The 12,925-nt window shown below is 46.1% G+C and overlaps 5 protein-coding genes across 6 annotated transcripts in view; 3 read left to right on the top strand and 2 right to left on the bottom strand.

The window, feature by feature from the left end:
- Positions 1-76: 76 nt before the first annotated feature.
- Positions 77-1,884, bottom strand: LOC108006029 (solute carrier family 35 member G1). Its single transcript, XM_036818690.3, has 2 exons — positions 1,642-1,884; positions 77-1,580 (listed from the first exon to the last, which is right to left on the bottom strand). The coding sequence occupies exon 2, from the start codon at positions 1,527-1,529 to the stop codon at positions 486-488; it is 1,044 nt and encodes a 347-aa protein (XP_036674585.3). The 5' UTR covers positions 1,530-1,580; positions 1,642-1,884; the 3' UTR covers positions 77-485.
- A 248-nt stretch (positions 1,885-2,132) lies between these two features.
- Positions 2,133-4,234, top strand: Exd2 (Exonuclease 3'-5' domain-containing 2). Its single transcript, XM_017075542.4, has 3 exons — positions 2,133-2,377; positions 2,437-3,552; positions 3,750-4,234. The coding sequence occupies exons 1-3, from the start codon at positions 2,163-2,165 to the stop codon at positions 4,156-4,158; spliced, it is 1,740 nt and encodes a 579-aa protein (XP_016931031.4). The 5' UTR covers positions 2,133-2,162; the 3' UTR covers positions 4,159-4,234.
- On the bottom strand, positions 4,168-5,852 carry LOC108010644 (apyrase). Its single transcript, XM_017075543.4, has 2 exons — positions 4,778-5,852; positions 4,168-4,722 (listed from the first exon to the last, which is right to left on the bottom strand). Exons 1-2 carry the CDS (start codon positions 5,740-5,742, stop codon positions 4,425-4,427), a joined length of 1,263 nt encoding a protein of 420 aa, XP_016931032.4. The 5' UTR covers positions 5,743-5,852; the 3' UTR covers positions 4,168-4,424.
- Positions 5,853-6,194: 342 nt separating this feature from the next.
- tea (telomere ends associated) lies at positions 6,195-12,763 on the top strand. Of its 2 annotated transcripts, XM_065865874.2 has the most exons (16): positions 6,195-6,352; positions 6,417-6,830; positions 6,887-7,198; positions 7,263-7,658; positions 7,726-7,854; positions 7,922-8,050; positions 8,117-8,236; positions 8,295-8,336; positions 8,397-8,927; positions 8,985-9,362; positions 9,420-9,641; positions 9,720-10,263; positions 10,322-10,847; positions 10,909-10,992; positions 11,050-11,897; positions 12,577-12,763. In XM_065865874.2, the coding sequence occupies exons 1-16, from the start codon at positions 6,315-6,317 to the stop codon at positions 12,592-12,594; spliced, it is 4,731 nt and encodes a 1,576-aa protein (XP_065721946.2). In that variant the 5' UTR covers positions 6,195-6,314; the 3' UTR covers positions 12,595-12,763. The 2 variants fall into 2 exon arrangements, with proteins under 2 accessions (XP_065721946.2, XP_065721945.2); XM_065865873.2 differs by lacking the exon at positions 12,577-12,763 and having other exon boundaries at positions 11,050-12,556.
- The window catches only part of RpS25 (ribosomal protein S25), a 234,165-nt gene continuing 228,978 nt past the window's right edge, over positions 7,739-12,925 (top strand). The window contains exon 1 of the mRNA XM_070996509.1: positions 7,739-7,742. Coding sequence (XP_070852610.1) covers positions 7,740-7,742 — 3 coding nt within the window. The 5' untranslated portion in view covers position 7,739. The remainder of the gene's footprint in view (positions 7,743-12,925) is intronic.

Genomic DNA, 12,925 nt, shown 5'->3' with positions numbered 1-12,925 from the left:
AAATAAAATAAAATTTTTTTAAAATGTTTTAAATAAAAAACAAAAAATAACGTTATTTTTATATTGAATTACCTGAAATTTAAAGTCCATGTGTAGAAACAATGTAAAATGTAGAATCATGTCACAGTGGAAAGACAAGTTTACCCGCGCGAAATTCAAAATGAAATTATAAACATGTTGCTTTTTTTACTCATAAGTTGTATTTATTATCGTATTTTAAGCATGTATAACAATGTACAAAACAACAAATCGGCGAAATTGGCTAAACTAAACACGCACTACGAGTATTTACTTATGAGTGGAGTGGTTATCACGCGACCATTCTGATTTCCTTTGATTAAACTACGATCTGAGCCTTGATATAAGTTAAGTCTACGATGAGTGAACTGGTTTGGTGCCTGCCTCTGATGCTGGCAGGGGTTGGGTGAGAACGATGGCAAGACGGGGGAGAAACCGCGAACTTCTTTGATTTGATTGGCATCTCTCTATTCCAGCAGGATGAGTCTGAATCGCTTTCTCAGCGAGGACTCGCGGGGCAGGGTGCCTGCCCACTTCTTGAGTGCCGTCAGGACCACGGATCCCATCACCATGACGGCACCCACCAGGGAGTAGGCGGTGGGTGTCTCGCCGAAGAAGAGCATCTGCCAGACGAAGGCGAAGACGATATCCGCGCAGCGGGCAATGGCAACCGGTCCAGCCTGCTCGATTTGCAGGGACAGCGTGAGCAGGATCTGTCCCAGGAAGCTGAACACACCGAGCACTACAACCAGCCAACGATCCCTTCCGCAGCTGGGCCAGCACACCGCTCCAATGGATCCACAAACAATCAGGGTGTAGACCAGAGCCACGGTTCCAAAGTTCGTCATGATAACGGAGAAGTGCAGGTTCTTAAGGGCACGCAGCAGAATGTACACATTGGCTCCGAACAGCGTGGATGAGATGGCTGCCACGGGTCCCCATATGTCATACGTCTTTCCAGCGAGATCCTCCCTCTCTCCGGTGTCACCGAATACAAAGGGTGGCCGTGTGATCAGGACCACTCCAATTAGAGTCATGTTGATGGTCAGGACATTGAAGAGCGTGCACGGTTCCTTGAGGAAGGCCCGTGCGAAGATGGCCACAAAAACAGGCGTGGAAAAGATGATGACGCTCGCATCGGCCAGTGGCATGTGCCGGAAGGCGTAGAAGCTGAGCATCAGACCCGTGGTGCCCATGAAGCATCGCAGCAGCAGGATCACCCTCTTGCCCTCCGGAAACACCGGCTGTCGGGTGTAAATCAGGATGGGAAGTGCCGGCAGCAGGACTCCCACGAATCGGAACGAGGCCAGCTCCATGGGATTCACGTCCACCAGTCCCTTGACAATCACCGAGCAAAGGGAGAAGAAAAGCGAGGAGAGCGTGGCCAAAAGGATGCCCAAATAGGGACAATCGGCGCCCAATCTCCGCTGCAGGCGCTCCAACCAACGGGGGGCGGGATCTGGGGGCGGGGCGCCCTCCTGGAACTGCTGCAGCTCCAGGTTCTCCGGCATTTTGGGGGTTTCTTCTCTACAATTTCAAAATCCTTTCAGAATTTCAGCATCCTGTAAAGGGATTTTGCATAAGTGTGTGTGCATGTGAGTGGGGTGTCTAACGGTGTCTCACCTGCACTGAAAAATCGATTTTCTCAACTGTCTTCCTTTATTTACGCTCTGTGTCTCTTTCTGCTGCCGCCTTTTCCGCAGTTTTCACTCGCACATCGTTTCCCCGCCGCCCGTTTCACAGGGTTTTATTCATTGTAAGTTTGTTTTACTCGCGTTTAATTAAACATTTTAAAACTTTTCGGTTAAACGACGATTTTGGAAAAGCCTGCGGACCAGAGCTGCCACCCCGCTTACGCACAGCCCCGCCAATGCTGCCACATTTTTAACGGTCTTATTTTGGCTAAAACAAAAATAAAGCTAAAAGTCAAAAAATTCTCAACTAGCTCTTAAAGGCTCTCTAAAATGTACAACGTATACCTAATAATGATATATATATGTATTTACTGCAGGAAATATTAACTTTTTAATTCTCTCTACAGCAACATTTTCAAATTTCCGTTACGGCTTTTCTAGCTAGTTTGTTCTTTAGAAAACCAATGTTGACAGTTCTTCAGTCAGCTGTTTCTCTCCGAGTGGAAAACAATGAGCCAGGAATCAGGAGTCGCTAGCACCAGGAAATGGGCGATTGTAGCTGCCGGCCTGGGCCTGGTCTACGTTCTGGTGCGGCACAGGCAAAAGCTACTAGGTCCCCTGCGTCGCGTGTGGTCCTCCAACTGCCTACTGCCCCAGCGTCACATAGAAGTGATCAACTCCGTCCAGGATCCTGCCACGCGATGGGTTTTGAATGAACTAAAGACGTGAGTATTGCACATTATCCTTATCCAACCAGTTATTTATTAAACCACCTCCCCTTCAGCCACTGCGAGACTTTTAAAGTCCTAGGATTTGACTGCGAATGGATCACCGTGGGCGGCAGCCGGCGACCAGTGGCCCTCCTCCAGTTGAGCTCCCACCGAGGATTGTGTGCCCTATTCCGGCTCTGTCACATGAAGCAGATACCCAAGGACCTGCGAGAGCTGCTCGAGGACGATGCCGTGATCAAAGTGGGGGTGGCCCCGCAGGAAGATGCCATGAAGCTCTCCCACGACTACGGAGTGGGCGTGGCGAGCACTCTGGATCTGCGCTTCCTGTGTGTCATGGCAAACCACAAGCCCGAAGGTCTGGGCAAGCTCTCCCAGACACATCTGAACTACAAACTGGACAAGCACTGGCGCTTGGCGTGCTCCAACTGGGAGGCCAAGCAGCTGGAACCAAAGCAACTCGATTATGCTGCCAACGACGCCCTGGTGGCCGTGGCCATTTACCAGAAGTTGTGCAGGGATCTGCAGCCCAGACACTTTTGGCAGCGGTGTCCAGAGGACGACAAAAACCTGCGCACCACGTTCGAAGCCTTTCTGGACGTCGACTTTACCAAGGGCTTCTCACTCAGCGGAGTTACGCGTTCAAAGGGTTTGGCACAAGGCAAAGGAAAGAATGGACTGCAAAGGAAGCAACCATACCGCCAAATGGCCACCCGGTCCAAGGACTTTTACGACAACTGCCTGCTGCAGGCGCCCGATGGCGAACTCCTTTGCACCATTGACCGACGGAAGGCATCCTGGTATCTAAGCCAAAACCTGGGGACCCAAATTAGCGAGGAGCCCTTCACCGTCCGCCTTAACTTCGAACCAGCGGGACGAGCTGTGGGCGATGTAGGTCGCTACTACCAAACGATAAAGGAAAACCAGTGCGTGGTGTGCGGCGACCGGGATGCCTACATCCGGAAGAATGTGGTGCCACGGGAGTACAGAAAGCATTTTCCGATGGTCATGAAGTCGCACACCTCCCACGACGTGCTCCTCCTTTGTCCCGCCTGCCACCAGCTGAGCAACATCTCCGATCTTAGGGTGCGCAACAAACTGGCCGTCCAGTGTGAAGCTCCATTCAAGCACGGAGGCGGATCCATCAAGTACCGCGATGATCCGGAGCTTAGGTTAGTATTTATACACTTTTGAATGTAAGGAACATTTGAGCAAGTATGATTTTGAGCTTAACTTAGAGGAGTGTAAACACATTTCGCGAATTCTTATCTTTTCAGACGTGTGTTATCATACTTGTTCCACATTACTTCCGAAACATTATTTTTAAACTAGTTGTGATAAAATATGTAATCATTTTTGTACTTTCCAGACGCGTTCAAACCGCTGGCAAGGCCCTACTCCACCATGGTGCCAAAATTCCCGCTGCCAAGGTGGCGGAAATGCAGAAAACACTCCTCGAATACTATATCGACCAAACGGAGGTCACGGAAGACCTGCTGCGCCAGGCGGCCAGCGTGAAATACCGAGTGGAGAATGCCGACTATTGCCAGCACGGCGAGCGGGTGGTTCAGCAGTATCGCGACAATTTCGGCGGCCTAGTGGAGCTGGAACGGCTGTGGCGAGAGCACTTCCTGCACACCATGCAACCCCGCTTCCTTCCCGAACTCTGGAACGTCAACCACAACGCCGATCGACTGGAGGTGCGTGCCAGCGAGGGACGCGTGGATGAAGCCGATCTTCTGGTGGCCGGATTGGATGCCAAAGTTAAAGTCATGTGATCCAGGGGATTTCTGAGTTTGCCACCGGCTTTGTACGTTTTATATTTCAATTTCAATAAAAATAAACTAAATTGGATTTGTGCTATGGTACAAGACGGGATATGGAGTCACGGGTCACGAGGCAGATGAGCATCTCTGGACTAACCTAGCTGACTATAAATATAAAGCTTACCGTATGGGACATTAATACATTATGTACACACTTAAAACTGGAGCACCTGGATCGAAGTCGAGTGGAGTGTGGTGGTATGGCGTGGGATGACGAGCTAAATGAACTCGAATCCCTCGTACTTGTAATCCGTTTCGATCCGCACCTCGGGCAGCAGTGTCTTGCCCGTAATGTCAAAGGCTGTTATGAAGGTGGCCGTCTTGCCGTTCAGCTCCTCCGACTTGAGGGCCACGATAATGGAGTCATCAGTGCCGGGCAGGAACTTGAAGCTCGAGAAGCCGTGCGTGGGCGTCGTATTCTCAGGATCAAGGCGTACGGTGTCGATATTCGTGAAGCTTTCGTCGGCGGACACCAGGACATTGCAGCCCATGTACTCGTCCTTGGTTTCGTTGTATCTGCGGGAAATAGGTGGGTTAGTAGTGTGTTTAACAGACTGATAAGCATCCTTACTTTTCTTTAGAGCAGCGCCTGGGCAGGAAGAACCACCGATGCTTTTCGTCAGACCACGTCCCACTCTCGTGGATCATGTAGCCTGGCCAGGTTATCTGTTGCGACTGCAGGCGCAACTGCTTGAAGTTGTCCACCCAGTTGAGGGACCGCACCTCACCGGACGGCGAGATTGCCTTTACGTACATGGGGTTGTTGTTCTCAAAGTCGCCCGCACTTGTCGTCCACTCCTTGCCCATGGAGCCGACATATAGTGTTTGTTGCTTTACTGTGGCCCACTCGGACTTGAAGCCCTTGGCACTGTGCCCGTCGCCATCGAGCAGGATCACCCAGGGAATGGGCTTGTCGTTCACAATCTCGTATATCAGTCCCGTGCGATCGTCGAAGCTGAGGAGACGCCCGTCAAATGTGACCAGCTCGGAGAGCTCCATACCCCGACCCTTCAGCGAAAATGCAGATTCCAGCACCGTGGGCGCCCCATCATCCCAACTGATCTGGATCTCGGCCCTGGCCACCGTGTAGGTGAGGTAGCCCTTCTTCAGGTAGCTTCGCCACGTGATGCTGCCGTCGCTCTTGGTCACCTTGGAGTTGGTGTCCAGGTCGGCGATCATGGCTATCCGGTAGTTGATCACCCCGCTACGCAGCACCATGGGCGGCGTCAGTGGATATGTGGCATTGTAGACATGATCCACCGCACCATTGTCCAGACTCCGGGCCTCCGTGAATCCCCTGCGCAGCCAGTAGCCGTCCGAGGAGGAGGAAGAGTGCGAGCCCTGGCGCGAAAAGTAGAAGAGCAGGGCCAGTATGAGGGCGCAGGCGATAAGCAGGGCGAAGTGGTAGTTGAAGCGCACCGTCCTATTCCCAATCCGGTATGTGGGCGTCCGCAGGGCCGACCGCCAGTCGCGCATGTACATGGCGCGCGGCGAGTGATCTGCGAGTTCCCGATACGCGAAGGCGGGGCTCTGCATCTGGTCGCACGTCAGCAAGATCTCGTTCGCGATCTCGGTGATGTGTCCACTTTTTGGGGCTGCTCTGCCCTGCGGAATTGTTGTTTGGATGCTGGAGGTGTGACCAGAGCTGGCGCTGAAGAGCAGCTGGCGCAACAGCTGATGTCGTCGGTGTTATCGGAGAACAGGTGAAACCATTTTAAATAGTTGGAACATTAGAAACATACGAATTTAACACATATTAATGGGAATTGAAATTATAATGAGGTACTTTCTGAAAGTTATAACACAGAATTCTGTAGGCATGATATTTTTCAGTGTAAAATTCTTTTAAAAGGTACATGTTTAATTCGTTATTAATTTAATTAATTATTTTCAAAATCATTTTAACCAAGAATCAGAACTCAATCCTTGTTTGCCAGTGTCTTCGCTTAGTTGTCTATTGTTATCGAATACTCGATAACTATGGCTATTTGGCCATCAGGTGGTATTTTTAAGGATCACTGGCACGGTCACACAAACCCTAACTTTTGCAAATTTTACGCGGTTTAAGTTGCGTCTTTGATTTTTAATGGTTTTTGTTAATTATTGTGATGTCTGTGACAAATGACAAAACCTCAACAGGGAAGCGGTAAGTTCATGGAAAATTCTCTCGACTGAACTGCAGCTTAAAAGCCGAAAATATCTACTTTTAGAGATAGCAGCTATCCCGTTTCCTTTAAGGAATTTCAAAGGTTGATTGTAAACCTGCCAGAAATAGCACTCCAGTTGAAGGCTGCCGATAATGGCAGTAAAACGCTAGACCACTGGACTCGATGGTACTACGAAGAATTCTACCGGAATCCCAGTATTCGGGAGCAGTACCCGTTTAAGGTCGTACCATGTCCCGGGCGGACCCGGACGAAATTGCTCAAGGTGCCCGAGCCTGCAAGTACGTCGGAAAACATCATCGATGCATCACATTCCCGCCAAGAAGCATCACCGCTCCCGCAACCAAAACCCGAGGCGATGGTTGTAGAAAGCCAGTTGCAACCCACACCCAACGATATAGTCAAATCAGAGAGCGATTCATCACCAGACAGCCACGGTGTTACGGTTAGAGTGGACAAGTGAGTCGCAACCCTTTCAAACTGAGCGCATTACCAACTTTCGAGTCTCTTTTCAGAGCTGGCACCTTTGTCTTTCCGGTATCCTTTAGAATATTCGAAAAGAACCTCAACAAGATGGAGGTATTCAAAAGGATCGCCAGGAGCCAGGATTATCTAAAGCTTGCGGCCGATGACGAGTATCGAATGCAGCTTCTTAGAAAGTTCTATAACCGCTTCTATATGCATCCGGAAAAGCGATCCCCTAAGAACTTATTCAAGGAAGTGCCAGATGTCCTTTTGGCTAGGTTGCTCAAATCTGGAAGACCGCATGACGCAATGGCCGTCAAGAGTATGGCAGAGTATGCTGCCAAAAAGGCGCTTGAAAACAAGTGAGCATCGAAAAATGTCTTATCTACATGTATGTCCCTAATTGTGTCTTTAAATATTCCAAAGATCCATCGTCACATTTGTGTTGTTCAAAGAGAATTTGTCGAACTTATCGGACATTGTGGAGCAGATGAAGAAACAGGACAATTATTATGAGAGCAAGGACTTCCACGAGTGTGCCTTTGACTTTTACCTGGCATTTTACATAACTCCAGAGATCCGGGAGAAGTATGAGTATGAGCTGCTACCAGGAACGTCGACCATGCAGGCTCGCATGCTAGCCATTCTCAACAAGAAGGTTGCCGAGGAATTGAGACAAAGCCTGCCGCAACTAGCCAATCCTTCGCCAGCTCTTCAACTGCCTGTGTACAAGAGTCCCGAGAAGTCTACTGATAAAGTTAAAGCTATAGAAGAAAATGTAACAAGATCTCAAGAGGCCAAAGAATCTGCTCAAGTCCCGGAGTAAGTATCAATAAATTATATTTTTTCCAAAAAACTTTAAATAAGTAAATTATATTTTCTCTCCAAGGACAACAAGCATGGATGGTGCCGTCGAACTGCCGCAGTTAGCTTTTTCTTCGGCAGGACTCGAACTGCCCAGGTCCAAGACTCCAGAGAGGTCCCCTGCAAAAGATAGTAGTGTGAATCAAGTTGTAGAGTAAGTATCAATAAATTATATTTTTTCCAAAAAACTATAAATTAACGAATTATATTTTCTTTCCAAGCACTATTAGCAAGGAGGAGGTCGTCGAACTGCCGCAATTAGATATTCCTTCGGCAGGACTCGAACAGCCCAGGTCCAAGAGTCCCGAGAGGTCCCCAGCAAAACCCAAAAATGGGAATCAAATTGTAGAGTAAGTTTCTCTAAATTAAGATTTTCAAAAAAATTAGAAATTAATAAAATATATTTTCTCTCCAAGGATCATTAGCATGGTAAAACTGCCGCAGTTAGCTATTCCTTCGGCAGGACTCGAACAGCGCAGGTCGAAGACACCTGAAAGGTCCCCTGCAAAAGTTAATAATGTGAATCAAATTGTAGAGTAAGTATCCCTGAATTTTTCTTCTTTCAAAAAGAAAATCTATAATTTACCATTCTAGGAGCCTTCCCTTTAAGACTGATGTTGAAGTGAGCATTGGAAAGTAAGGAAACATAAATTCAAATTTCTTGATTCTCGATTAACTGTTGCCTTATATTCCTAGGTGGGGTCGCTTTAGCTTTCCTGTTTCTTATGATACATTTCGAAACTATATTAATTACGACGAGATTATCCCTATTATTCTAAAGAAACATTACGCTCGAAACGAGGGTGTACTAAAAGAATTAATTGCTGATACGTCGAATTCACAGTGCAGAAAGCTCTTTCGTCAGTCGTACAATAGATTCTATGTACACAACGAGAAATTTCGCAAAAAAATTCCATATAAATTTAACTGCACGGATTCCAACATGCTGAACAAATTGCTAGAAAGCGCAAAACCATTAGATGAGGCAGCCACAAAAACTATGTGTCTCTTTGCTTCAGAAGATAAGAAGGATATTCCGAAGGCAATCGAAATCCAAGTGACTTGTCCTCCCGAGAAACCAGTAGAGCAGCATTCACCGAGTGCTGTGAAGGTTTGTCCAAATGAATCAGATTTCCAGAATGTTTGTACCACAAAGAAACCCTGCGAGGAAAGACGCGCCAGTTCCAACAATGTGATAGAGAAAACCAAAGATGTTACCGAGAATAGGTACGTAAAACGTGTGTTTATTTTTCGCATTTCCTTTTAACATTTTTTATATTGCAGCGTCCAAATACCTCCTCCAGTATCTTTCAAAACGTTCAAACACCATGTAAGCAATCTGAATGAAATTGCTACTGAAATGCTGTTGTGTCCCGAGTACAAAGATAAATCCAAGGAGGAAGTTATTCAGGAATATTATCAAGGTTTCTATTCCGAACAGGAAATGCGGGACAAATTCGTTTGCCGTTTTAAACCATGTCCCAGCAAAATGCTAGAAAAGTTGCTAAGATTTCCGACAAGAACTAGAGAGGTATTTCCAAAGGAACCTGATGGCCAGGATGTTTCTACCGCAGAGAAACCCAGCGAGGAAAGTGAAGATAAGCCAAACAGCCAAGCGGTTTTTGCGGTACCCAGAAATGTTATACCAAAAAGAAAAGAAAGGTATATTCCGTGTTTATTTTTTCATACCTCATAATAAAATGTTTATAATTGCTGCAGGCAAATAACAAAAAACGAAAAGAAAGCGACGCCTATAGCTAACCAACCGCTGTTAGAAAATCAATCCAAGCCTACTTTGATCGCCTCTGATGTTGTCACTCATCCCGAAATAAACCACTTTCTTCCAGTTGAGATAATGGAATCGCATAATGAACAAACAGTTGTAAAATCGTTACACATTTCGGACGATTGTAATGCAGCCAGGGTTTTAGAATTAAATTGGTAAGTGAGACAATTCCCCTAAGCTAATTATTGTACCAGGAATCAAAATTTTCTGTAAATTGGTAATTTTTTGTTTAGTAAACCAGAGATCGATGCGGTTGAACTCGAGGCCCACAATATGTTTACCTACTTGTTTGATGGTAGCACCTCTCCGGAAATGCAAGCTTCTCTTAAAATTCAATTCAATCACTACCGCTTGGCTCAAAAGGAACGTTTACATTCAGATAGCAATCCTAATGAAACTGGAACGACTACAGCAAAAGAAAATCAGCCCGTACCAACTTCAAATCCCATCGAGGTCGATAAAATCAGCGAAGATCATGCAACAGCACCCACCAAGCTTAACACTGCCTCTAAAGAGAATGAGTTGGAGGAAAGTTCAAAGCAACCAGTAGATGAAGTAGTACAGGCGAATAGAATGGAGATCCAGGTCGAAACGTCCAATAATCAAGGAACAAGTCCAAGCAGTCCAAAAAGCGTATCAGAAAATATTTCCAGAGATGAAGGGGTATCGACGAGAACAGATGAAAATCCTGCAGTTGCACCGAATTCGCCCCGAAATACAGATAACGAAATACTTTTCCGCCAAGCTAAAGATATATTTTTTGCCGAAAATGATAAGGTAGGAATAATATTTTAAAAAATATTTAAGAAAATCATTTTTATTCCACCCATAATAGGATCACAATATGAGGTACATGATCTGCACAAGCCAAGGCCTCATGAGAACCATTTGGCGTATACTCTACCAACTTACTCTTCAGGAATTCTCTCAATACACGAGTATCCACGACGCGGAGGCCTTGTACAAAGCCGATGAAGACTTACAGTGTTGCTTTCACCATGTCGTGGGTCTTGGCAACTGGCCAATTAATCTATATGTCCGTTTGGGATTTTTAAAACACCTTCTCCATAGTAAAGGAGTGCAGCTGGATAAGCTGGAACTGTCACGTATATCGCCAAAAATACTGAGCCCTTGGGAGTTAGGTTCCTACTCGGATTTCGACAAGATCGTCGAAGAGGAGTACACTTATCACACCGGCGATATTATTGATGATGTAGTCCAGTTGTGCCAAGAGAGAGAGAAATTATATGCGGCTTGTTGGACATGTAACATGTGGATTTCACGGGTACCTCAGATCGACGAAGAGGTACTGAATGCCGAAATTGGAGAAGTGGAGTCGTCTCTCGATGGGATTTCATTAAGTAAGCCTTATTTTGCGGAATAATTTCTGCGTGGTTATTTATGTAATGATTTTATTTCTAGGGCCAATTTGTGGTGTGAAAAGCGCAGATGAAAATAGTCCCACCGAAGTTGTTTCAATTTCCTCAAGTTCTGATACAGTGTGTGGTATGTAATCGACGAGAATTTGAAAAACTTGTATTCTAATTATAACTTACCTTCCAGATGAAACCACTTGTCCGCCCACTCAGCTGAACAGTTCAAACTTTGTGGACATAGAGTGTGTGGACCCAGCTTCCCAAGTTCCACAACTGGCAGACGATCCACTAACACCAGAGGAAACAATTCCAGAAACTCCTCCTACTGATCATCTGCCAACGTCGACGGTGTTGGTAACGGTCAAGAAGGAGCCTTTAAGTTTGCCCAACAACCAACGAGCCACCATTTCCAGCTCCGAAGATTGCCAATGGGAGGAAATCACGCCCCAGGAGCAAATAATAGACTTGGATGCCAGCCAAAATGAAGGATCGAGTTTGTCCTGTTTTGCCATCCCAAAACCAAAAGAGATGGAAGCAGGCCAAAAGCTTAATTTGATCCTGTGTGAGAGTGAGAACGAAACTGACGAGAACTTTAATATGTTGGAACCCCCAACCTCTAAAGAATTGCCGGCCAATGTGGCTCCAACGCTCGATCAATCCAAGCCCGCGCAGATTCAGATTCCTGTGGTTCTGGGAAAGAGACGATCACCATCCGTAGAATTGCCTAGTAAACGAATTAAGTTGGTTAACGAAAAGGTGCCGCAGCTGCGACATGAGTTCCAGCCGCTGCCGATTGGTATAATGGTGCGTATTGAGTCTGAAGGGAATAATCAAAAATATTGTCAAGCAACGGCGACGCATCAGCCAGCAGAGAAGAACATATTGGAGAAACCTCCTAGTCTTCAAAATGCACCATCGCCGCAACCGGCAGAGGCCACCATCACTCCCTCGCAGGAGTTCGCCGCTGGAAACACACTTCTGGAATGCACCCAGCTGCAGCACCTGCTAGATTCCACGAACGTCAACACTCGCCAGGTAAATGAAGAACCTACTGATACTGTTTTGGCCGAGCCTCGTGCTCCAGAGCCCCTTGGCGCTTCTCCTCTTCAGCGCACCGTTGTATTCCGCGACCTGGATCGCTTCTGTTTTCTTAACCGACTAACTGTTCAGCAAATCATGAAGTACCGCATTGAAGGACTCCTACCGGGTGTGACTTATCAGGACGCATTGGTCAAGATCGATGAAAGGTTGTGCAACGTGCGTGGCCCTCTGCTGAGCTGCCTGTTCCCCCATCTCTCACCCGAGCTACGATCTGATTTGGAGTATGTGCTCCGAGACTTGGGAGAGTTTTGGTACAAGTGGAACTGGCCAAGGCATAAAGATAGCACCGTTGATATCCGGACACGACTTCTCACCGTGTTCATAAATCTGAGCCCAAATTTTGGTCCATTTCGCATCCAGTTCGATAATGAAACCAGGGAATGGGGTACCTGCAGCGAAGTTGCCAATGAGGAGCCAGATATCGCGGAGCTAGAGACCAGCTGCAACGTAGCCGAGTTCTTAAACCCGCGCATCTTGAGTCGGATCAGGGAATTGAAGCAGCTGATGGAATGAAACTATTCCAAAAGAATGTTTTTTTTTTCAACTTGTTATTTATATATTTAATTGAATTAAATAAATATTTATTGATGTTATTACTCTTGTATCTTTTCAGAGACTGCCGCGTTCTTAGGGCTATGCTTGTGTTATTACAAGTTATTTATTTTCAAGAAATTTTTAAGTTTTATGTTTTTATTGAATGAATAATTAATACATTTATGATTGCCTGTGATGAAATGTTTCGTTTTAAGAAAATAAATTTTGGTACAATGCTCTAGAAAGTAAGAGCACATAAAATCAAATTTATAAAGTAATGCTTTTTCTTATATTGAGCTTCTATAAAAACTTCCAAAACGTAATTAACTTGTCTAAACCTTAAACCTTTCTACCTTCTATGACAATATTAATATTTTTCACGAGCCTAACAAATAGTATATGTACAAAACTGAAAAGAATATTGTGAA

The sequence above is a fragment of the Drosophila suzukii genome, chromosome 3, assembly GCF_043229965.1.
Source record: "Drosophila suzukii chromosome 3, CBGP_Dsuzu_IsoJpt1.0, whole genome shotgun sequence".
Classification (NCBI taxonomy): Eukaryota; Metazoa; Arthropoda; class Insecta; order Diptera; family Drosophilidae; genus Drosophila; species Drosophila suzukii.
The sequence above is the reverse complement of the archived record's forward strand: the minus strand, read 5'-3'. Positions and strand labels throughout refer to the sequence as shown.